Source organism: Chelonia mydas, chromosome 25 (genome assembly GCF_015237465.2).
Source record: "Chelonia mydas isolate rCheMyd1 chromosome 25, rCheMyd1.pri.v2, whole genome shotgun sequence".
Lineage (NCBI taxonomy): Eukaryota > Metazoa > Chordata > Testudines > Cheloniidae > Chelonia > Chelonia mydas.
In genome coordinates, this window is record NC_057858.1 from 3551311 (window position 1) to 3576606 (window position 25296).

The window sequence follows — 25296 nt, forward strand, 5'->3', positions numbered from 1 at the left end:
GCTTGGGAGTGGTGCATGACTGCTCTTGCAGCTTCCTTTGCTTCCGTCAGAAAGTCATTTTTCTGCAGGGAAGCAAAGAAATCTGTTGGGGACATGAATTCTGTGCACGTGCAGTGGCGCAGAATTCCTCCAGGAATAAAGAGTCCAGGGTAGATACAGCCCACGTGTCAGGATACATATTCCACAAGGCAGCAAGGCATATACAGTAGATACGAACACCAGAGTTACGAACTAACACAGGGGTCTCAAACTCAAATGACCACGAGAGCCACATGAGGACTATAGCATATTGGCCCAAGGGCCGCACCACTGACTCCCCCCCCACCCGCTGCCACAGCCCCACACCCACTCCACCCCTTCCGTGAGGCCCTGCCCCTACCCCCATTCCCACCCCTTCCCTGAAATCCCCACCCCAACTCCGCCCCCTCCCTGCCCGCAGGGGGTGCAGGGTGCGTCGGGGGCTCAGGGCAGGGAGTTGGGGTGCAGGACGTGTGCGGCAGGAGGCTCAGGGCAGGGTGCTGGGGTGTGGGGTTAGCAGGGGGCTCAGGGCAGGGGGTTGGGGTGCAGGAGGGGTTTGTGGGGCGGGTCTGGCCCAGCAGCACCAGGCCGGGAGGGGGGGCGGGGCGGGGGAAAGAGAACCACGGACAATGGGAGCTTCGGGGGAGGTACCTGGAGGAGCAGCCAGGGCAACACACAGACCCCTGTGTCCCCCCTCCCCCAGGTCCTGGCCGCTGCCCCAGGTGCGCACCGGGCCGGAGCCGCTCTAGGTAAATGCTGGGGGGGGCGGGGGGCGCACGGGGAGCTGGCGGGCCACAGAAAATTACCCTGCAGGCTGCATATGGCCCACGGGCCGCGTGTTTGAGACCCCTGAACTAGCTAGTCAGCCACACATCCCATTTGGAACCGCAAATACACAATCAGACAGCAGTGTAGAGGTAGAGAGGTGGAGAGAGAGAGAGAGAGAAATACAGTAAATACAGTAGTGTTAAAAGTAAGCTACTAAAAATACAAAGGGAAAGCAGCATTTTTCCTCTGCATAGTAAAGTTTCAAAGCTGAATTAAGTCAATGTTCAGTTGTAAACTTTTGAAAAAGCCACCATAATGTTTTGTTCAGAGTTATGAACAACCTCCTTTCCCGAGCTGTTGGTAACTCTGAAGTTCTACTGTAATTAGAACAGCATTCAAACAAATGCAGTTATTTTGTCAGCTAGTTAAACTGGCATTCCAAATACCATTGGAAAAAGTTTTAAATGCATGGATATGCTCTTTCCTGATCTATAATTTAAGTGATCTTCATACCAATGAAAAAGGATCATATTTCAAATGTCTGACTACAGAACATATTATATTTCTTGTCGAAGTTAAAATCTGACTGCAATTTCATCTTAAGTCAAGAAAGAGCCTTTTCAAATAGTCAAAGTTGTCTGTTTTAACTTCTGCTTTTTTTTTTGCCACTAGAGGAAAAAGAGAGTTATAATAATGCCCCCCAGTGAATTCAATACTTATTTTTCATATGCAGCACTGGTCAGCCTGGGTACAAGTTAACAGTTGCTTAATTAGAAAAAAATAAATACTCCAGCCCATTAGAGTATATACCAACACGCATTGTTCTTCAGATTACACTTTTATATCTTCAAAAGAAATATGTTTTGCAGTTTACATCCCAAGAATTTTTATAGCAAAACCAAGTTTAAAACAGAGCTTTTTTAAAAATTAAAAACAGAAAAACTGCTCTCGGCTTGAATTAGTGTGTTTAATTATACCTTAGTATAAATCTTGAATAATAGTAAGAAATTCAAAATATCATCTGAAGCTCTCAAAGAGCTTTACCACAAAATATGATTCCCATATTTTACTGTGAGGAAAACTGAGTAAGAAAAAGATTAAGTGATTTGCCAAAGGTCATGCAAAGCAGAGTTCAACTCAAGTCTCCAGGCTCCCAATCCCATGTTTTAAATCACTAGACAATGCTGTCTCCAATCAAGACTATTATCAGGCAACAAAATGAAAGAAGGTGTAGCAAGGTAACTGGAATAATGAGGCTAAACTGCATACTTTATTAAGAGTGGTGTTAAAAATTGTATCAGGTCATTATTGACTCCTCCTGTCTCTTATATTTTTAGAAGCTGGACATAAAAAGTCAGCATTGGCTAAATACAGCCAACAAGATCTCAACCAGTAGGGATTTAATAAAATATTAATAATAATAAAAGTACAAACTTATGTTTAACTGAAAACTGGCTCCATATTGTTTAAACCAAGTTTTACAAAAAAAAAAAGAGAAATTCTGCTAATAAAATATACTGGATTTACACTAGTGTGACTCTTCAGGAAGTCAATGGAGATATTCTTCTTTATCATTCTGGCTTAAATCTGAAATTGGCGCATTACACTTGTGTGTCTTAATAATTGATACTCTAAAACAGTGGTTTTAAAACTTTCTTCTGGGGACCCAATTGAAGAAAATTGTTGATGCCTGCGACCCAACGAGCTGGGGATGAGGGGTTTACGGTGTGGGAGGCGCTCAGGGCTGGGGCAGAGGGTTGGAATGAGGGCTGCAGGGTGGGGCCAGGAATGAGGGGTTCAGGGTGTGGGAGGGGGCTCTGGGTGCAGGCTCTGAGGTGGGGCCAGATATGAGAGATTTGGGGAGCAGGAGGGGCTCCGGGTTTGGGGGGGGGGGCCTCAAGGCTGCAGTGCGGGAGGGGGTTACGGCTCTGGGCTGGGGCTGGGGATGGGGATGAGGGTTTGGGGTGTAGTAAGAGGTCTCGAGGTTTGGGGGGCTCAGGGCAGGGGATTAGGGCGCGGTCTTACCTCTGGCAGCTCCCGGTCAGTGACGCAGCCAGGGTGGCAGAGGCAGGCTTCCCACCTGTCCTAACACCACGGACCGCGCTGTGCCCTGGAAGCAGCCAGCAGCAGGTCCGGCTCCTGGGAAGAGGCACACAAGTGGCTTCGTGTGACTCTCACCCACATGCCCCATGGTTCCCCTGCCTAGAAGTCGGACCCGCTGCTGGCTGCTTCTAGGGTGCAGTGCAGTGCAGGAACAGGTAGGCTCTAGCCTGCCTTAGCTGGGCAGCACCGCTGACCAGACTTTTAACATCCCGGTCGGCGGTGCTGACCAGAGCAACCCAGCGCCTGACATGCCGTGACCCAATCCGAAGTTTGAAAAACGCTGCTCTAAAGAAATGGAAAAAAATTACTGATTTCCCTTGAAAGATGCCGAGCGCTACCAGCTTTTGTAAAAAGCTAGTGTCTGGCAAGTAACTGTTTTACCAATACTGGCCTTTGGGTAGCTCACCAGGCTACCAAGGCACAGAATTTGTCACTGCATACCCCACGCTTCACCATAAATTAAATGATCTATAACAGCATATTTGAAGAGGGAAGTAGTAACAACAAGCTTCAGCCACACGTGACATCAGCTAACATCCTGGATGCCTCAAACCAGGGCACAGCAGAGACAGCTCTAGTGGTTCAGAAGAGGCAGCCCTCTTATGGCCATGGGCACAGGCAATATTTCCATGCCCACGGTGCTGGACCTCTCTGTAGCCTCTGACACACTGCACCAAACGGTACAGCTAACCCACCTACAGAACACAACAGGAGTAGGTGGTCTTGCACTACCATGACTCCAATCATCACTCTCCAGCAGAGCTCAGCATGGATAGGTAACTGCTCCTCCTCTCCAAAGGCCCTCTCACCTGCCGAGTCCCACAAATAGAGCACTGCGTGGATACAAAATTTGTATCCGCATCCAATCTGCGATCTGCAAACATGGTCCACGGATATAAAGCGGATATCAGCAGATTTGCAGGGCTCTACCCACAAGATCCATGATACCCCCTCTCCTCTTACTGACAGGGATAGTGAGATGCCATGGGCTCAGCTGTCAACAGGACGCAGATGACACTCAACTACACATCTCATTCTCAACTGATGAATGAACCACCACTAAAACATTGCGGTGCCTGCAAGAAGTCAGCTCTTACATGATGAGCTGCTGGCTAAATCTGAACTCAGCAAAGACCAACGTAATGCTGGTGTGAAAGGGGAAAAACCTTGAAGAACTAGCCAAGCGTCTCCACCTTCCCTTGAAGTCTCACAGCCCCCATTCATCAAAGTGGCATAGAACCTCAGGGTTTGGCTCATAAGAACGGCCATACTGGATCAGACCAAAGGTCCATCCAGCTCAGTATCCTGTCCTCTGACAGTGGCCAATGGCAGGTGCCCCAAAGGGAATGAACAGAACAGGTAATCATCGAGTGATTGATGCCCTGTCACCCAATCCCAGCTTCTGGCAAACAGAGGCTAGGGACACTATTTCTGCCCATCCTGGCTAATAGATTCATGGAAGATAGTCATCGATGGACCTATCAAGCTCCCTTTTGAACCCCATTATAGTATTGGCCTTCACAACACCCTCTGGCAAGGAGTTCCAGAGGTTGACAGTGCGTTGCTTGAAAAAATACTTTCTTGTGTTTGGTTTAAACCAGCTACCTATTAATTTCATTTGGTGGCCCTTTGTTCTCATCTGACTTTTGAGCTTGGAAAAGAGGCGACTGAGGGGGGATATGATAGAGGTCTATAAAATCATGACTGGTGTGGAGAAAGTAAATAAGGAAGTGTTATTTACTCCTCATAACACAAGAACTAGGTGCCACCAAATGAAATTAATAAGCAGCAGGTTTAAAACAAATAAAAGGAAGTATTTTTTCACACAACACACAGTCAACCTGTGGAACTCCTTGCCAGAGGATGTTGTGAAGTCCAAGACTATGACAGGGTTCAAAAAAGAACTAGATAAATTCATGGAGGACAGGTCCATCAATGGCTATTAGCTAGGATGGGTAGGGGTGGTGTCCCTAGTCTCTGTTTGCCGGAAGCTGGGAATGGGCGACAGGGGATGGATCACTTGACGATTACCTGTTCATTCCCTCTGGGGCACCTGGCATTGGCCACTGTCAGAAGACAGGATACTGGGCTAGATGGACCTTTGCTCTGACCCAGTATTGCCGTTCTTATGTTCTAAGCTTTTAAAAGACCATAACGTTTTGTTCAGAGTTACAAACAATGTCCATTTCTGAGGTTTCGTAACTGAGGTTCTACTGTATACAGTACAATCCCATTTATCCAAGGAGAATTGGGTGATTGTGTGTACTAATACTCAAGTAGCACTTTGACAGAGATTGAGGGGGAAAACAGTTACTGCATGGATAACCAAGCATCCTAGAGATGCCATGTTTTGAAGGAAACATTATCTCCTGGCCTGTACATTCCAGGACTACATTATCTTGCTTTACTGGAATCTCCCCTGATCTATGCTTCTTTTACGGCACAACTCCCACATGCAGTCTTATGTACAAGCCCCATGTGTCTAATAGTAGTTATCCCAAATACTCACAAGCATATACTGTAAAAAGATGAGCTCCATGAAGGCGCTACAAGAGTTTTTACTCAGACAATTATATTTTGTACTTATTGTTTTCTAATGCCTCATGAGAAAAAAGACCTGGAACTGTTAACAGTGCCAACCTACAAAAACAGATCTGCTGTATTGTAATTGAGTCTTACCAGACACCTGCAAATCTAAACCAAAGTTGTAAAATGCACTAAGTCTGTAATACTTTCAGAATTTTGCTGAAAAGCAAACCATTAAAAACAACAAAACACAGATCAATACACCTGATGTTTTAACTACTTAGAATACAATCCAGGCCCAGCCATAAAGAAAAATAATAAATCATAGCATTTATATATATATGCAGCAGCCCCAATCCACAACTTCACAAAATTCTATTTGTACATAAAACACAATTTTTAAATATGAGAAACTTATCAGCATGGGAATTACTATTAGTGATGAACTCTTAAGCATGAAGCACTGTGCTAGCACCAAACACACTATTTCAATAAGACTCAGCACTTCTCCCCAGGTAAGTGAGCACAGTGCCTTCAGAGAGCTACAAATCAAGTAAAATTCATTTAAGCAATAAAATGTCAAGATTGGGGCTGTGTCAAATTCCTCCAAAACGATTGAAGAGGTTTCATTTCTTTTTAATGACTATTCCAAAGGAAAAGACTCTCCCTCCACTGTAGAAGAAAAGAAGCTGAGTTTAGGATTTCTAGACCCATGAATTACAGAACACGTGCACCACCTCCTTAAAAGAAGACATTCTAATCTTAAAACAAATGAAAGGGGGGAATGGTTAGTAAGGAGACTGACAATAAGGTCTAGAGGCCAGGTGGGTGTTGTAATAGCCTCTGCTGGTGAAAGAGGCAAGCCATCAAGCTTACACAGAGCTCTTCTTCAGGTCTGGAAAAGCTATAGAGCCTTTTGCCTCTAGGTTGCTTGTTTATATACAGCCTAGGGGCTAATGACACTGTGTTGTTGCCTTCCGATGGCTGTCCAGTGGTTTATGGGAACTGAATTTGGCTCTAGTCCCCAGCTGACAAGTGTTCACCTCACGAAAACCACCATCACAATTACCACCATTGTTAGCAGTTTTGGCAATGAAACCAAGGATTGAAGAGGCCACAGAAACTGAATTACCCTCTTTGCTTCTAACAGAGACGCCTTCCAAGTCAGGTTGAAGTACACTGGCTGGGTAGGGAAGCCTCAAAATAGAAGTCTGTGAACTTTGTTTTGGTTTAGATGTACATATACCACGCTTCATTTCCTTAGGAACATGGATGCACCACACTTCTGCTCAAGGATCTGTCTGGATTCTTATAGTACGTTTCAAGATCATACCCATTGTTCATAAGGACTGATTAGCGTAGAAATAAGAACAGCAGAAGACACATGCATGCAGTCAAACAAATCCACACACTAAGGCCTTGTCTACACTGCCACTTTACAGCGCTGCAACTTTCTTGCTCAGGGGTGTGAAAAAACACCCTCATGGTGCCACAACTACAGCAGCGCTTTAACATTGCTAGTGAAGACACACCCTAAGTGTGCTGCCCTTGTTATGGAGACTAATAGATATTCCAGTGAGATAATTTTTAACAGCTGTTTTTAAGTGAGATTAAATTTTGAGCCTATCCACTTTGACAACCCCCCTATAAAAAAGGAAATAGTTTTGTGTTATTGAATGGTGCTGGCTTGATATTCTTGGAGAATAGAATCCTCTATTTGTGTGTAGAATTGACACAGTACAGGCAGCAGTAGCACAAGTTTCCCCTCACACTGCCCCATCTCTAGGTCTAACGAGCAAATTCAGTCCCCGATAGCCCAGTATAGTCTTGGTCTTTCTGCTGAGATGGCCAACTAAACTGACAGCCAGTGCCAAATGTGTTGATATTTTTCATAATGGGGACACTTGTCACACTAGCACCTGGACAAATTCATTTCACAAGGGATGCTGAAAATGCACGAGAGCGATTTTTGGCTCCCAGGCTCAATTCAGAAGGATCCGTGTTTGAAAATAGTGTTGACACACTAATCAAAGTCAGCCCCTTCTTAAACTCGGTTTGACTACCAGTGACACAAAACCACTTGCCAAAAAAACACGTTCTCAAGCAGTTGATGCGTGTAAGAAATAAGCAGTTAAAGAAAATGTTCAGATACATCATGCACCGTTATAACCAAAAGTTTTGTCGATTACCTTAAAGTAGGGCTGTCAATTAATCGCAGTTAACTCGTGCGATTAACTCAAAAAAATTAATTGTGATTAATTGCAGTTTTAATCTCACTGTTAAACAATAGAACACCAACTGAAATGTATTAAATATTTTGGATGTTTTTCAAATATATTGATTTAAATTACAACACAGAATACAACATGTACAGTGCTCATTATTTTTATAACAAATATTTGCACTGTAAAAATGACAAAAGAAATAGTATATTTACCTCATACAAGCACTGTAGTGCAATCTCTTTATCGTGAAAGTGCAACTTACAAATGTAGATTTTTTTTTGTTACATAACTGCATTCAAAACAAAACAAAGTCCATTCAGTCCTACTTCTTATTCAGCCAATCACTAAGACAAACAAGTTTGTTTACATTTATGGGAGATAATGCTGCCCACTTCTTATTTACAATGTCACCTGAAAGAGAGAACAGGTGTTTGCATGGCACTTTTGTAGCCGGTATTTCAAGGTATTTATGTGCCAGATATGCTAAACATTCATATGTCCCTTCATGCTTCGGCCTCCATTCCACAGGACATGCTTCCATGCTGATGACATTTGTTTTAAAAAAAAAAAAAAAAGGAGCGTTAATTAAATTGTGACTGAGCACCTTGGGGGAGAATAGTATGTCTCCTGCTCTGTTTTACCTACATTCTGCCATATATTTCATGTTATAGCAGTCTCGGATGATGACCCAGCACATGTTGTTCGTTTTAAGAACACTTTCACACAGATTTGACAAAACGCAAAGAAGGTACCAATGTGAGATTTCTAAAGATAGCTACAGCACTGACCCAAGGTTTAAGAATCTGAAGTGCCTTCCAAAATCTGAGAGGGATGAGATGTGGAGCATGCTTTCAGAAGTCTTAAAAGAGCAACACTCTGATGCAAAAACTACAGAACCCAAACCACCAAAAAAGAAAATCAACCTTCTGCTGGTGGCATCAGACTCAAGATGATGAAAGTGAACATGCATCAGTCTGCACTGCTTTGAATCGTTATTGAGCAGAACCCATCATCAGCATAGAACCATAGAATATTAGGGTTGGAAGGGACCTCAAGAGGTCATCTAGTCCAACCCCTTGCTCAAAGCAGGACCAATCCCCAATTTTTTTTGCCCCAGATCCTATATGGGCTTCTCAAGGATTGAACTCACAACCCTGGGTTTAGCAGGCCCATGCTCAAACCACTGAGCTATCCCTCTCCCCACATGGACACATGTCCTCTGGAATGGTGGCAGAAGATGAAGGGATATATGAATCTTTAGCACATCTGGCATGTAATTATCTTGCAATGCTGGCTACAACAGTGCCATGTGAATGCCTGTTCTCACTTTCAAAAAGTGGGCTGCATTATGTCCTGCAAATGTAAACAAACTTGTTTGTCTGAGGCCACATCTACACTACCCGCCGGATCGACCGGTAGTAATCGATCTATTGGGGATCGATTTATCGTGTCTAGTGTAGACACGATAAATTGATCCCTGATAGCTCCGCCTCTCACCATGGTGGAGTTCCAGAGTTGACGGCAGAGCTGAGTCGACGGGGGAGCGGTGGCCGTCAATCCTGCGCCACGAGGATGCAAAGTAAGTGATTCTAAGTCAATCTAAGATACGTCGACTTCAGCTACGCTATTCTTGTAGCTGAAGTTGCGTATCTTAGATCGATTCCCCCCCCCACACACACACACAGTGTAGACCAGGCCTTAGTGACTGGCTGAACAAGAAGTAGGACTGAGTGGACTTGCAGACACTAAAGTTTTACATTGTTTTATTTTTGAATGGAGGTTTTTTGTACATAATTCTACATTTGTAAATTCAACTTTCATGATAAAGAGATTGCATTACAGTACTTGTATGAAGTGAATTGAAAAATACTATTTTTTGTTTTTTACAGCACAAATATTTGTAATAAAAAATATAAAGTGAACGCTGTACACTTTGTATTCTGTGTTGTAATTGAAATCAATATATTTGAAAATGTAGAACACACCCAAAAATATTTTTTAAAATAGTATTCTATTAACAACGTGATTAAATGCAATTAATTTTTTTAAACGCTTGACAGCCCTACCTTAAGGCGATGAGAACTACTTCTGTAAATTTTAATTCTTAAATAAATCATCCCCAAAGTACTAGAGCAGTGGTTCTTAAACTTTTGTACTGGTGACCCTTTTAACATAGCAAGCCTCTGAGTGCGACCCCCCCTTATAAATTAAAAACACTTTTTAATGTATGTTTAACACTATTAGAAATGCTGGAGGCAAAGCAGGGCTTGGGGTGGAGGCTGACAGCTCATGACCCCCCATGTAATGACCCCCTGAGGGATCCCGACCCCCAGGCTGAGAACCTCTGTACTACAAGGCACTGCATTATCTCTGTTGGAGCAGATTTGTGTTTCGCCAACCTGAATAAGGAGGCCCTGTGCACACCTGCCAGCCAAACTGTCTCCAGAGCCAGCTCGAGGGGAGGGCTGGCTAGGCCCCCGGCTTGCTGGGGCCCGACTCCAGCCATTTCACCTCCCTTCCAGACATTCCTGGGGCCCCCTGAGCTCAGGGCACTGGCGCAATTGACCCCTTCGCTCCCGCAGGCTGACCCGTGATGTAAGTGGGGAGAGGGGCTAACCTGGATCTAACCCCCCCGCGCAGCACACAGACCAGAGCCCTGCACCCTCCGCCCCCCCCCCAAGCCTGGGCCCCTCCGCCCCCCCGGTAAGGGGGCCCCGGCCCCTCCGGTAAGGGGGCCCCGGCCCCTCCGCCCCCCCTAGGCCTGGGCCCCTCGCCCCCTTGGTAAGGGGGCCCCGGCCCCTCCGCCCCCCCCCCAGGCCTGGACCCCTCGCCCCCGTGGTAAGGGGGCCCCGGCCCCTCCGCCCCCCCTAGGCCTGGGCCCCTCGCCCCCGTGGTAAGGGGGCCCCGGCCCCTCCGCCCCCCCAGGCCTGGGCCCCTCGCCCCCGTGGTAAGGGGGCCCCGGCCCCCCACCCCGGGAGAGAGGCCTCCCCCCGAGACGGCCGCACGCAGCCCCCCACCTACCCACCCAGCCAGCCCGGCTCCTGCTCCGCCTCCTCCTGTCACTCCGCCGGCCTCAGCCCTCAGCGCTCCCCAATATGGCGGCCGCCCCTGCCCGGCCCCTGCGCTCCCCGAGGCTCCGCCCCCTCCCCGCGCGGTGCATCACGGGAGCCTCCTCCCCCTCGGCCCGTTCGAATCAATACAGGAAGGAGGCGAGGCGCTCGTTGCCCCGAGCAACCACTGAGGCCTCGCGGCGCCCGGCGGAGGCAGGGGCAGGGCCTCCGTGGAAAGTCTTTCCGCCCGGGGCAGGCGGAGGGGAGGTTTCGGGGGGCCTGGCGGGTTCAGGGGGCTGGCGGAGATTACGGGGTCGGATGTGGGTTTGGGGGACCGTTGGGGGGGGTCGTGGGGTTGGGGTCCTGGTGGGGGGGGGTTGGGGGGCTGGCGGGGAGTTGTGGGTTCAGGGGGCTGGAGGTGGGTTTGGGGGACCGTTGGGGGGGGTCGTGGGGCTGGGGGGGGGGGTTGGGGCCCTGGTGGGGGGGGGGTCGTAGGGTGGGGGGGTTGGGGTCCTGGGGGGGGGGGTTTGGGGGGCTGGCGTGCTGTTGTGGGTTCAGGGCGTTGGGGGTGGGTTTGGGCGGCTGATGGGGGGTTGTGGGGGTGGATTTGAGGGGCTGGCAGGGGGGTGTGGGCCCATGACTGGGTTTGGGGCCTGGCAGGGATGGGGGGTGTCCCAACTGAGAGCTATGACACAATTTCGTCATCATCTCCAGGGCGCTGTTGCCATAGTGCCCACAGGGCAGCCACTAGTATCGCCGGTGGTGTCCTCTGGTCGTGTTGCTGGCTGGGCCCAATTTCTAAAAGCGGAGCCAGGCCTCGTGTGGACACAGGACAGGTCTGAGAGCCGGGGTTGTATTCTACCACCCAGTCTCCCTCCCCGCCATTGTCAACTGGCCTTTCACAGTGGCTGGCACTGGTGGGTGCACGGCTCCTTGCAGAAGCTGGGGGTAATGGTTACTCTGCCGCCCAGCCATGGCATGTAACCGTACCGGATGTCTCTGTGCAGGGAGGCACCAGAAGATCTAGCTTTGCACGGTCGACCCAGTGGTATCCGCTCTTATGATTTCTATTGCAACTCACCGATATTTGGTTTGTTTCCTACATGGCCTGCTTCTGCAGTCACCTGATTACATGAAAATCTCAGCTGTTTGTTTTGTTTTGTTTTGTTGCAGTAAGTTTATAGTGCTCAGGGTTACAGAGAAAAAATGGGGAAATGTGACCTACGTGAACCTTAAAGACTCGGAAACCTGAAAACAAATAACAAGAACCCAATATTTATTATTAAAATCTCATTAATTTTGAGCCCATCTCATGACGGGTTGGGAGGTGACTCGTGATTTTTGAATGTTTGGGGTTGGCAATTCTGCAAGATGCTGACACCTTCTTCGGCTGTATGCAATCTGTGGTAAACCCCATGTTAGTGCTCAGTGCACTGTAGCAAAAAGTCCCTACAGTCACAGCTACATGACATCCATGATGCTGCAACACAGAAAACCTCAGTCTCTCTTTACTTATCTTATGGTGAATGCCTATCTAATGATCTAAAATGAAAGGGACGGTGCATGTCTCTTCATTCCGTGTGCCCTGAAAGTTCATATTGGCATGGTTTTGGCTTCTGGTGTCAAAGCAAGTTTTCCTGCCAGCTCAGAATCCGATAAGAATTGCAGGACTGCCAACACTGGCAATTTTATAGTGAATTTAAGAGATTATTAGTTGCTTTCCTGTGATGCTCCCAGTAATACCTGGAATAACCTGCAGCTCAGGAATTTGGGTTTAGCTTTCTGTCATACATTCTGTAGCCAGCAGAGGCTGCTGATCCAATCCCAGAACAGGGTGGCAGCTAGAGAAGCTCACAATTACTTGTCTCTGCCTCCCCCATCAAGAGGCACTGTATGGGGATGGAGTTGGCATGAAGGCAGTGAAGGACAGCTACTGGACCATTATCCTTTTTCTGCAGGAGGCCACATAGGGAATGCGGTAAAAGTGCTACCTGTGCGGGAACTCACGGCACTGGTTTGCAGACATTGCCAGCAGTGGGTGCTAAAAGGGAGGGTAGAAGAGTAGTGACTGTAGTGGAAGCTCTCAGCTCCTCAAGTATCAGCCTCTTCCAGCAGGAGTCAGTGCACAAGATCCAGGGCTGAGCTCAGCCAGGATTCCTCACAGTCCCCAGCTGTGAGCCAGGTGATGAAATTCAGGATCAAAATAGCCAGTGCCTGTTGTGTCAAGATGGCTCTGCCTGGGTTTGGTAAATGTATGTGGGTGAAAAGAGGTGAAATATTTTATATGCACAAACAATATATATCTGTAACACCTACATTCTTTTATAGCAGAGTAGCTGTAGTTGACCAATAGTCTCTGCCATATGCCAGCATAACACTGACTACAGAAGATGCGGTGGAAATCATTTTGGTTTTGCTTGAGTTCTTATGGCTCTGATCAATAAACGGAACCAATATGGTTTCCATATTTAATAAAGGACTGACACCCAATCTCTAGCAGTTACTCAAATTCAAATCCCTACTCAAGATCCAAAAGCCAGCCAATACCTCAGCCTTGCTGATTAACAAATCAGAGAAAACTATGTTTCTTCATTTAAAATAATTCATGTGACTTAGAACCACCAAGCTGTCCAGTCCCTAATACATATAGCTGCATGATCTGATGCTATCACACTCAACCATACTCTTTCTCAGATTCTGGGTGCATTAGAGAGAGAAGGGGGGAGGGTTGATATCCAAATTCGGAGAGGGGATTAGGGTCTGAGTTCTGTGCAGGTCATGAGGTGGGAGGTAATTTGGATCTGGGTTCTGCATGTACGTTTCAGGGGAGGATCTGCAAGCAGGTTGGGAGGAATCAAAATCCAAGTTCTGGGTGCAGGCCAAAAGGGAACTGGTATCTGAATTCTTGGTGCAGATCAGGAGGAGATTTAGGGTGTGCATTCTGTGTTCAGGTCAGGAGAGGGAGAGGGATCACTATCTGAGTTCTGGTTGATGGGGTGGAGGGAAATCAGGATCCAAGTTCCAGTTGCAGTGTGTTCTCATCTCCCTGTATCCTGGGCAGCACTGCAGGGCCCATTTGGCTGCCTAGGCACCCTGAAGCCAGCTGAAAACAAAGGTGAATGAGCTTAGCAACAAGGGTAGGACTGGAGATCAAAAAAATCAGACAGCCCTTCCTTCCTCCTCTTTGCCTGGCCCAGCCCAGTCCCTTGAAGGAGTAGGTGGTAAGGGAAGCCCTGACTTCCACTGATTGGGCAGAAGCCTCAGGTGCACCGGACAGACATTCTCAAACGTGGGAGAAGTCCTGCTGAAATGAGCAGGGTTCTGCATAAGCACGTTGGGGATCCGAGTGCAGAATTGGGGCCTTTGTCAGATTCTCCTTTTATTTGTGTGGGGTTTTCACAAAGCAGCTGGGGAGAGAAAAACATGAAGTGGAGGGGGGAGGAAAATATATGTCAAAGCCGCACACGTTGGGAGGGATGAGACCAGAAACTACTTTTACTCACATTTTTAAAACATTGACTGTTTTGCTTTAATCTTTGTAAACCCCCTGGAAGTTGAAAGCCATGATAAAAGTATGTGTAGTTTACAACATACCCTGAGGCACTTGGGAAGGATACTATGTCCATGGGCACTGCATTATATTATACTTTGCGCTGGGGAAAAAAATTGGAACTGCAACTTGCTCTTCTGGTCATCCCGTAATACGTGCTTCCAAGACACTGGATTTTGTTCATTTGTTAGAATTCAGAATTGGCTGGGGAGGAAAAGTTCATCGTCCAAACTAATAATAATGAAAAACATGGTATTGTGCCATGTTCTCTTTTACATAGTATCTTTCAAAAAAAAAAAAAAAAAAAAAAAGGAGTACTTGTGGCACCTTAGAGACTAACCAGTTTATTTGAGCATGAGCTTTCGTGAGCTACAGCTCACTTCATCGGATGCACGAAAGCTCATGCTCAAATAAACTGGTTAGTCTCTAAGGTGCCACAAGTACTCCTTTTCTTTTTACGAATACAGACTAACACGGCTGTTACTCTGAAACCTGAAATAGTATCCTTCACAATTCTCTCAGGCTGTGCTGCAAATTAAACACGTTAATCAAGATTCAGTCAATGACCAGTTTTTAGCATTTCACAGTTTATCCAGATGCTGGTTGTGCAGCTGTGAAGTAAAACAGAAATATACAAGACAGGCAGCTGAAGCCCCAATCCTGTCAAGACCCTTGTTATTAACTTTAAGCACACAAGTAGACCCATGAAGTTCAGAACACACCCACTGATTTAATGGGATTGTCACAGTTCAGGGCAACTGCACTTGTATTCCCGATCCATGGTCCAGCAAGGGCACCCACTCTAGGCTCCTGGCTTGTCAGCCATCATCTCTCTTGGGCAGAAACCTGCCTCTCTTCTGACCTGGGTTCTTCCAGGCTGCACAGTTCCCTGCGAACACTGAGTTCCCCAGCAAGCCACACTGCTTAAGCAGGCGGTCTGCACTTTGCTTTCTCCTCAGAGCCTGAACAGTTGTAATTGCCCACGGTTCTAAGGTCTACTCAGCCCTTTCTAAGCAAGCACATTTAGTCTTAAGGTGAAAGCATTACAAAGAAAACATATTAAAACAATAGAAGAACCCCAAACCTGCTAATAAGTTTCCCAGACATCACCAAGTCCTTCCAACCCTTTCCGGGAAGGATTGGGGCCCCCCCATGCTCAGAAGGTCCTGAGTCATAGAATCATAGAATATCAGGGTTGGAAAGGACCTCAGGAGGTTTCTAGTCCAACCCCCTGCTCAAAGCAGGGCCGATCCCCGTCTAAATCATCACAGCCAGGGCTTTATCAAGCCTGACCTTAAAAACTTCTAGGGAAGGAGATTCCACCACCTCCCTAGGTAATGCATTCCAATGTTTCACCACCCTCCTAGGCAAAAACTTTTTCCCTAATATCCAACCAAAATCTCCCCCACTGCAACTTGAGACCATTACTCCTTGTTCTGTCATCTGCTGTCATTGAGAATAGTCTAGAGCCATCCTCTTTGGAACCCCCTTTCAGGTAGTTGAAAGCAGCTATCAAATCCCCCCTCATTCTTCTCTTCTGAAGACTAAACATCCCCAGTTCCCTCAGCCTCTCCTCATAAGTCATGTGTTCCAGTCCCTTAATCATTTTTGTTGCCTTCCGCTGGACTCTCTCCAATTTTTCCACATCCTTCTTGTAGCGTGGGGCCCAAAAGTGGACACAGTACTCCAGATGTTGAATAGAGGGGAACGATCACATCCCTCGATCTGCTGGCAATGCCCCTACTTATACATCCCAAAATTTTATTGGCCTTCTTGGCAACAAGGGCACACTGTTGACTCATATCCAGCTTCTCATTCACTGTAACCCCTAGGTCCTTTTCTGCAGAACTGCTGCCGAGCCATTCGGTCCCAAGTCTGTAGCGGTGCATGGGATTCTTCCGTCCTAAGTGCAGGACTCTGCACTTGTTGAACCTCAGATTTCTTTTGGCCCAATCCTCCAATTTGTCTAGGTCCCTCTGTATCCTATCCCTACCCTCCAGTGTATCTACCACTCCTTCCAGTTTAGTGTCATCTGCAAACTTGCTGAGGGTGCAATCCACACCATCCTCCAGATCATTTATGAAGATATTGAACAAAACCGGCCCCAGGACCAACCCTTGGGGCACTCCACTTGATACCGGCTGCCAACTAGACATGGAGCCATTGATCACTACCCATTGAGCCCGACAATCTAGCCAGCTTTCTATCCACCTTATAGTCCATTCATCCAGCCCATACTTTAACTTGCTGGCAAGAATACTGTGGGAGACCGTGTCAAAAGCGTTGCTAAAGTCAAGGAACACGTCCACTGCTTTCCCTTCATCCACAGAGCCAGTTATCTCATCATAGAAGGCAATTAGATTAGTCAGGCATGACTTGCCCTTGGTGAATCCATGCTGACTGTTCCTGATCACTTTCCTCTCCTCTAAGTGCTTCAGAATTGATTCCTTGAGGACCTGCTCCATGATTTTTCCAGGGACTGAGGTGAGGCTGACTGGCCTGTAGTTCCCAGGATCCTCCTCCTTCCTTTTTTAAAGATGGGCACTACATTAGCCTTTTTCCAGTCATCTGGGACCTCCCCCAATCGCCATGAGTTTTCAAAGATAATGGCCAATGGCTCTGCAATCACATCCACCAACTCCTTTAGCACTCTCGGATGCAATGCATCCGGCCCCATGGACTTGTGCTCATCCAGCTTTTCTAAATAATCCCAAACCACTTCTTTCTCCACAGAGGGCTGGTCACCTTCTCCCCATGCTGGGCTGCCCAGTGCAGTAGTCTGGGAGCTGACCTTGTTCGTGGAGACAGAGACAAAAAAAGCGTTGAGTACATTAGCTTTTTCCACATCCTCTGTCACTAGGTTGCCTCCCTCATTCAGTAAGGGGCCCACACTTTCCTTGACTTTCTTCTTGTTGCTAACATACCTGAAGAAACCCTTCTTGTTCCTCTTAACATCTCTTGCTAACTGCAACTCCAGGTGTGATTTGGCCTTCCCGATTTTACTCCTGCAAGCCCGAGCAATATTTGTCCAATCTTCCACTTCTCGTAAGCTTCTTTTTTGTATTTAAGATCAGCAAGGATTTCACTGTGAAGCCAAGCTGGTCGCCTGCCATATTTACTATTCTTTCTACACATCGGGATGGTTTGTCCCTGTAACCTCAATAAGGATTCTTTAAAATACAGCCAGCTCTCCTGGATTCCTTTCTCCTTCATGTTATTCTCCCAGGGGATCCTGCCCATCAGTTCCCTGAGGGAGTCAAAGTCTGCTTTTCTGAAGTCCAGGGTCCTATTCTGCTGCTCTCCTTTCTTCCTTGTGTTAGGATCCTGAACTCGACCATCTCATGGTCACTGCCTCCCAGGTTCCCATCCACTTTAGCTTCCCCTACTAATTCTTCCCGGTTTGTGAGCAGCAGGTCAAGAAGAGCTCTGCCCCTAGTTGGTTCCTCCAGCACTTGCACCAGGAAATTGTCCCCTATATTTTCCAAAAACTTCCTGGATTGCCTGTGCACCGCTGTATTGCTCTCCCAGCAGATATGAGGGTGATTGAAGTCTCCCATGAGAACCAGGGCCTGCGATCTAGTAACTTCTGCGAGTTGCCGGAAGAAAGCCTCGTGCACCTCATACCCCTGGTCTGGTGGTCTATAGTAGACTCCCACCACGACATCACCCTTGTTGCTCACACTTCTAAACTTAATCCAGAGACTCTCAGGTTTTTCTGCAGTTTCATAACGGAGCTCGGAGCAGTTATACTGCTCCCTTACATATAGTGCAACTCCCCCACCTTTTCTGCCCTTCCTGAACAGCTTATATCCATCCATGACAGTACTCCAGTCATGCGAGTTATCCCACCAAGTCTGTTATTCCAATCACATCATAATTCCTTGACTGTGCCAGGACTTCCAGTTCTCCCTGCTTGTTTCCCAGGCTTCGTGCATTTGTATATAGGCACTTGAGGTAACCTGCTGATCGACCCTCTTTCTCAGTATGAGGCAGGAGCCCTCCCCTCTCACGTGCTCCTGCTCGTGCCTCCTCCCAGTATCCCACTTCCCCACTTACCTCAGGGCTTTGGTCTCCTTCCCCCGGTGAACCTAGTTTAAAGCCCTCCTCACTAGATTAGCCAGCCTGCTTGCGAAGATACTCTTCCCTCTCTTCGTTAGGTGGAGCCCGTCTCTGCCTAGCACTCCTTCTTGGAGCACCATCCCATGGTCAAAGAATCCAAAGCCTTCTCTCCGACACCACCTGTGTAGCCATTCGTTGACTTCCACGATTCGACGGTCTCTACCCAGGCCTTTTCCTTCCACGGGAAGGATGGACGAGAACACCACTTGCACCTCAAACTCCTTTATCCTTCTTCCCAGAGCCACGTAGTCCGCAGTGATTCACTCAAGGTCATTCTTGGCAGTATCATTGGTGCCCATGTGAAGAAGCAGGAAGTGGTAGCGATCCGAGGGCTTGATGAGTCTCGGCAGTCTCTCCGTCACATCGTGAATCTTAGCTCCTGGCAAGCAGCAGACTTCTCCGTTTTTCCGGTCGGGGTGGCAGATAGATGACTCAGTCCCCCTGAGGAGAGAGTACCCGACCACCCTCCTCCTTCTCTTGGGAGCGGTGGTCGTGGAACTCCCAACCCTAGGACAGTGCATCCCATGCCTTCCAATCAGCGGAGTCTCCTTCTGCTCCCTTCCCTCAGACGTAACATCTAGTCCACTCTCTGCATTAGTACCTGTGGAGAGAACATGAAAACGGTTACTTACCTGTATCTGCGTTGCTGGTACATGGACGTTCCCCCTTCTTCTTCTGGAGGTCACATGCTGCCAAATTTCTTCACCATCCTTCTGTCCCCGATGTGCAGCCTGCTCTGAATCTTCAGAACCTTGTGCCCATAGAAGCCTATCCTGACATCCGTCCAGGAAATCTTCAGTTTCTCTTATGCAACGCAGGGTCGATACCTGTTGCTCCAGACCTTGAACCTTCTCTTCCAGTATGGAGACCAGCTTGCACTTTGTACAGACAGTCGCATCTGTCCTGTGGAAGAAAGACAAACATAGCACATCCAGTGCATGTCACAACAGCTGAACACCCCCCATTCATATTACCTTCCTTCTACAAGCTTCCTCAGGAGTTGTAATAATTACTCAGAGAATCTGGCAAGATTTAAGCCTCAGTGGGCTCTCCCCAGGCAAACTCCTTTTGTTCACTTCTCAGCTGGTTTGCAACTGACTGGCTTTTTATGCAGTCAGGCCCACTTAAGGCTCACCTGGAACAAAGCACACCCAGTTCCCGCCCTTTTCAAACAACCAATCAAGCACACAGCACACAGTCACGCTGTCCTCACAACAAACACTCAGATACTCACCAACACAGTCAGTTTAAACTCAGGCTGTTTATCCAAAAGTCCTTTCTTTGTCTGTTGGTCTCTGGAGAATCCAGTTTGGATCAGTCCATGCAGCCTCTCCCAGGTGGTGGCACCTCTCTGGAGGTGTTACAACCTGGGTGAATTTGTCTAATCAACCCCCCGCCACACTCACTGTTCTTAGTTCCTGGAAGGCTGTGGTCACCCTTCCCCATGAAATTGCGTACTGTCTCTGGCCATCCATGGTACATATACTCAGTACAGTGAGATCTCCCCAAGGATATTTCAGGCAACTGCCAGGGCTGTCAGGATTACTTGCATGCTTAAAATTAAGCACATGCATAAATCTTTGCAGGAGTGCTGCCTAAGGCTGAGACCGTAGTGTTGTCAGCCGTCCATTCCATTGATCTGTGTTCAGGCCAGGATTTAGGTAAATCCTGTCTAATGCCGGTAAGCAGCAGCGGCTGTATGAGCCCATTTGGAAGCTAGAGAGTCAGCGAGAACCACAGGGTCTGTCTGCGTCTAGCTGCTCCATAGCCAGCCCCTGCTGTTCTTTACAACTGAGCCCTGTCGCTTCTGTGCTGGGAGAGGCCTTGCCAAGTCCATCTCTCCAGCCCTTGGATTTTTAAATACGAATCGCCTCCATGTTAAAATGGGAGCAGTCAGGGAGCTCAAGCCTCCGTTCGGGTTTTGTAAATACAGAGTTACCAACCAGCATCAGGCGAAACCCTTGTATGTATATGGGGGGAAAAACCAGCCTTTGCAAGCCAAAGATTGCCGCAGAGGGTTAGTGTCTGAAAACCAGAAAGGGAAACCGACCAGGGACACAGGCAAGGAAAGTCCTTGCTGGGGTTTGAACAGGAGACTTTGACCCGCGTCCCTTGACTTCCTGGGGCCCTAGCAGCCGTTCTGGGGCCCGGTTCCCCCGGGCGGCGGCTGGATGGCTGGGAACCAGCAGATGGAGCTCCGCGTGCAAGACACCTTCCCCGGCCCGCGCCTTTGTGCTCCCGGGCCCTGCGGGGTCCCCAGGCGCTGCTCCGCCAGTTCACTTCCTGCGGGGGCCGGGCTCCGGATTTGAAAATGCGGGAGTCGCGGCTGCTGCTGCACCTGGTGGTGCACGGCGCGGCCGGCCCCCCGCGGGAGATGGCCGGCCGCGGGGACGAGCCGCAGAGGGCAGCCTGGCTTCGGCAGTACTACACGCAGAGGCAGAAGAGACTGATGACGGTAAACGCCCTGGCAGGGGGACGGGGACGGGGTGTCCGGGCCCGGAGCGCGCCGCGGGCAGGGCCCCAGGAGCCGCAGGGCAGCAAGGGGAACCCAGGTGTGGAGCACCTGGCCTGGGCGGCGGGGGTCGCGCTGAGTTACGGGCTGATCGCGCTGACGGGCACTAGTGGAGACCCGGGGGTGGCAGGAGAACAGGCCGGGGGATGTACAAGGCTTGGGGGTTGGAAGTGGGCGGCGGAGTACAAAGATATGAGAAAGGAAATGGGGGTGCAGAGGGGGCACAAGGAGAATGGAGGAAAATCGGGGGGCTGGGGTAATAATTTAAGACTTTTAACCCCCACCCCCCATCTAGAAAACTTGGGCTGGGGGGACGAACCGCTGGAGACAAAATCAAGCCCCTTTATTGTTCCATTCTGCTAATTCTCCGTTAATTCCCATTCATAAACTCGGCCAGGACCATGGGGCTGCATAAAGACTTTCTACCACTTTCTGTCTCCTCACAGCTTCAGGGCTTTGTTCGTCTTATACTAATGACCAAACCAGAGCTCAGTTGGAATGGCCAGGTCTAATGCCGGTCGCCGTCGATGAGCAAACCAGCCCCACTACAATACCAGTCACCAACGATTGTTTTGTTTTACAATCCAATTTAACAATAATGATTCAACCTGAGTGTCAAAACAAAAATAAAATGTAAAAAATGTGGGGAAAAGTTGAAATTGGAACATTGCAATTGACCCGAAATGGGGCCCCCGAAAGTTCGTTTTCTGGGACACTTTGACTTTTCATCCCCATTCGGAATGAAATGTTTTCCAATTTTCTGCAGAAGAGAAATTCTAAGCATCATCCAGTTGTAGCGATGACATTCTGCCAGCCTAGAACTCCCTCCGTGCTCTCAGTTGGCTGCAGGGTTGTGTTTCACAGCCTGGCCTCGCCTGTGTCTATTATTGCTGTGCGCTGGCAAACAGAGTCTGTGGTGCATCCCAAAGGTGGCTGGGCTAAGGGAGGGGCGGGCTAAGGGAGTTACATAGAAAGAGAGAGAGGCATAGTATGTGTAAAAAGAAAAGGAGTACTCACGAAAGCTCATGCTCAAATGAATTGGTTAGTCTCTAAGGTGCCACAAGTACTCCTTTTCTTTTTGCGAATACAGACTAACACGGCTGCTACTCTGAAACCTGATAGTATGTGTAATATCTCGTAGGCTTTTGACACTCAGTGGGTGAAAGCTGGTATAGGGCTGTAATAATATCTCACTCTTATCTAGCACTTCTTGGCCATAGATCTCAAAGCGCTTTACAAAGGAGGTCAGTATCATTGTCTTCATTTTACAGGTGGGGAAACTGAGGCACCTATAGGCAAAATGACTTGCTCAAAGTCACCCAGCAGGTCAGTGGTAGACCCAGGAATAGAACTAAGGTGTCCTGAGTCCTAGACCAGTGCACTACCCACTAGGCCAGACACTCATTCCATTCAGTATTAGCTTGGCATTCATGTAGACAGCCGGATACAGGGGGCTGGGCTGTGTGCCAGGGATGACTGAGCTCCAAAGCCAACTCAGTGACTAACTGGGTGGCCCTGGGCAAGTCACTTAATACCTTTTTGTGTCCGTTTTCCCCGTGTCCAGTGGGGATGGTGCTGACCCAGTACCCAGGGATGCTGAGACGATTAATTGATTGTGCAGCACGTTGGGTGGTTGTAGATGCAGTGCTGTAACAGTGCTGAGCATTGTGACATTGCAGTATACGTGTCTGGAAGGAAATGCTGCCTCATGCCTGGAACTGTCAAATTTCAGCTGCTGATTGCCCGCCGGAGGAGATCCAGCTGTTACTTCCACCCCCGCGCATGGCCCAGCTTCCGGAATGCTGACTGGTGGGAACGGGTGGTCCTGAAAGACTTCCAGCCACGGGATTGGCTGGAGAAATTCCGAATGTCCAAGGAGACCTTCTTCTATGTCTGCAACCAGCTGCGACCCAAGCTGTCCCACCCGAGTACCCTGCCTCTGGAGCAGCGGGTAGCTGTGGCCGTTTGGCACCTGGCCACCAACGTAGAGTACCAGATAATCAGCCCCCTCTTTGGGGTGGGTCCCTCCACAGTGCAGAACTGTGTCAAGGAGGTCAGCTATGCCATTGTGCTGCTGCTGAAGCCGCTCTACCTCCGGCTGCCCGGTGAGCAGGAGCTGGAGAACATGGTGCGGATCTTCAGTGCCCGCTGGGGATTCCCACATTGCATCGGTGCCTTGGACAGCCTCCATGTCCCCATCCACGCCCCAGCACACCTCGGTGCCGACTACTGCAACAGCCAGGGCTGGCATTCTGTCCTCACACAGGTGACGGTGGATGGGCTGGGTCAGTTCTGGGACATCTGTGCCGGCTTCCCTGGCAGCATGGAGAACAACACAGTTCTGGAAAACTCCAGCTTGTGGGTGTTAGCCAGGGAGGGCCGCCTCTTCCCAACCCCCCCGAAACATTTCATGGGGAGGGCACAAAAATACGTCCTGTTGGGAGACGCCTCTTACCCGCTGCGGGATTGGATCCTCAAGCCTTACCCAGAAGACGGCACCCTCACACCACAGCAGCTCCAGTTCAACTATCGCCTGAAGCGAGCTCACAGCGTGATCGAGAATGCCTTCCTACGCCTCAAGGCCCGGTGGCAGTTCCTCCTAAAATGCGACGACTGCAGCCTGGACCTACTGCCCACGGTCATACTCGCCTGTTGCACCCTGCACAACGTGTGCGAGGCCCATGACAGCCCCTTCAATGATGAATGGCTGGAGGTGATAGAACCCGCTGAGTTCTCAAAGCCCTGCCAGCCTGCGCCCATGTCCATGGACGACAGCAATGCCGAGGAAGTGCGAGAGCTGATGTGCAAATACTTTGAAAGCTACGGAGAAGGCTGATTGCTACAAAGCAATGCTGCATGCTTTCCAGCTCTCAAACTTTCAGTAACTCTAGTACACCTAACATTGCCCCAGCAATCAAAGGCCACTGAATGGGTACTGTGCGCTGTCACATACTGCAAAGCCTTTTCTGTGGAATAAAGGCGGCTTGGGGGATTGATAAGGAGCCAGCCCTTCCCAGCTCAGCCACCAGTTCCAGTCCAGAGGAGGTCGGCCGTGTTGTGCGAAAGCAGTCTTTACCTTGGTGCTGTCGGGCAATGGGATGGATTTCATGCCTTTGTAATCTGCCAGGGTTTAGATGATCTTGTGACATGGTTTGTGAGATGTAAATAAAACAGGGGGTCTAGGTTTGGACAAAAAGTGGGGTGCATATTTTTTTACTTTCTTTAGGAATAGATCGGGCTCAGTAGCTCAGGGTGATTGGAAAAGGGACACGAAGCCTGTCACGCCTTGGTCACTGGTATGAAGCCAGTTTAGGCTGCAGGCTGGCAGTCAATGACAGTTACCAGCTGATGAGTTCTCAGTGGCCTGTGGGAAAAGATGGGTGGATCTCAGTTCAGGAGACAGGTGACCTTGGCACAGTGTCCCCTGCATGGGCAGCCTCAGCAGCAAGCACCTAGATGCTGTGGTCATGGGTGCTCTAGAAACACATCAGCAGAAAGGCCAAAGGATGGAATAGGTACTATTGTCTGAATCACAATAGCATCTGGATGCCCCAGCTGAGGACAGGGCCCCATTGTGCTGGGTCCTGACCCAGAGATGCCAGTCCCTGCCCTGATGAGCTCACTGTCTGAACAGGCAAGATGCACCCAAGGTGGGAGGGGAAGTGAGTTGCCTGAGGCCAGCAGCAGAGCTAAGATTAGAATCCAGAAGTCAAGGATTCCCAGGCTAGCACCCTACCCACTAGACGGCACTACCTCCACGTCCCTCAGGTGGCTGAATTACCTTGCCAGCCTGAGGCTGAAGTTCCTGGCTAATGCTGAGGAACGTCGGCGGAGCACGCGGTGTCTCAGTGCTCGGTGGGTCACCAGACTGGCCCCCTTCAGGAGCACAGAAGCTGAGACAGCGGCAGTTGAGAAAAGCCCTAGGGTCATTTTAAGAAGTATGTGGTTTTCCACAGAGGTATCTGCCTGGCATGGTGGAACCTCTTCAAAGATGCTGCCTCCAGGTGAAATCACGTGATGAAGGAAAAAACAGCAAACTCAACATCGTGGGCTAGATTCAACTGGGGCTTCTGTGAGTGACTCCCATTCGCATCAGGGCTAAGTTTAGCCGCACACATCTGCTTCTGCTGACACCCGTCTCCCGTTTTGCCAGTCACGCTGCCTAGCATCATCATTCCTGGGGACACACTGATAGAATCAGTCATTTCCGTACTCCCACGCTTCTGCCTGCTGTCCAGAACTCACTTGTCTTCTGGAAATCTAGTGTTTTACTCCAACAATCTGAAAACAAGAATTTGGGACTTTAGCAATATCTGAGGCCTCTCCGTGTGTCTGAAGGGCTGTGGATGTAGCAGGGGCATTAACCTGAGTATCCAGACAAATTCCAATATAGGTAACTACATTCTGCCTATCTATGGCCCTGAG

At 48.8% G+C, this 25296-nt stretch overlaps 3 protein-coding genes and 1 long non-coding RNA gene across 8 annotated transcripts in view; 2 read left to right on the forward strand and 2 right to left on the reverse strand.

The window, feature by feature from the left end:
* Positions 1-10868, reverse strand: part of FZR1 (fizzy and cell division cycle 20 related 1) — a 34942-nt gene extending 24074 nt beyond the window's left edge. The window contains exon 1 of one of the 4 annotated variants that reach the window (XM_037885649.2): positions 10666-10868. The gene's annotated coding sequence lies outside the window, so the exon portion shown is untranslated. Of the gene's footprint in view, positions 1-10661 lie in introns of all 4 variants that reach the window. The other 3 variants (XM_037885652.2, XM_037885651.2, XM_043535796.1) reach the window with 3 other exon arrangements.
* NFIC (nuclear factor I C) overlaps positions 1-25296 on the reverse strand; it is a 361746-nt gene that overhangs the window by 119946 nt on the left and 216504 nt on the right. The window lies entirely within an intron of this gene.
* LOC122463813 overlaps positions 1-25296 on the forward strand; it is a 27428-nt gene continuing 2132 nt past the window's right edge. Inside the window, exons 1-3 of the long non-coding RNA XR_006287434.1 lie at positions 1-11; positions 449-453; positions 4209-4221. This is a non-coding gene — a long non-coding RNA (uncharacterized LOC122463813). The remainder of the gene's footprint in view (positions 12-448; positions 454-4208; positions 4222-25296) is intronic.
* Positions 20050-25296, forward strand: part of LOC114021898 (protein ANTAGONIST OF LIKE HETEROCHROMATIN PROTEIN 1) — a 10902-nt gene continuing 5655 nt past the window's right edge. The window contains exons 1-2 of one of the 2 annotated variants that reach the window (XM_027832161.3): positions 20050-20814; positions 22604-24061. In XM_027832161.3, the coding sequence (XP_027687962.2) occupies positions 20671-20814; positions 22604-23707 (1248 nt within the window). In that variant the 5' untranslated portion in view covers positions 20050-20670 and the 3' untranslated portion in view covers positions 23708-24061. Of the gene's footprint in view, positions 20815-22603; positions 25265-25296 lie in introns of those variants that run through there. The other variant, XR_005223365.2, reaches the window with a different exon arrangement.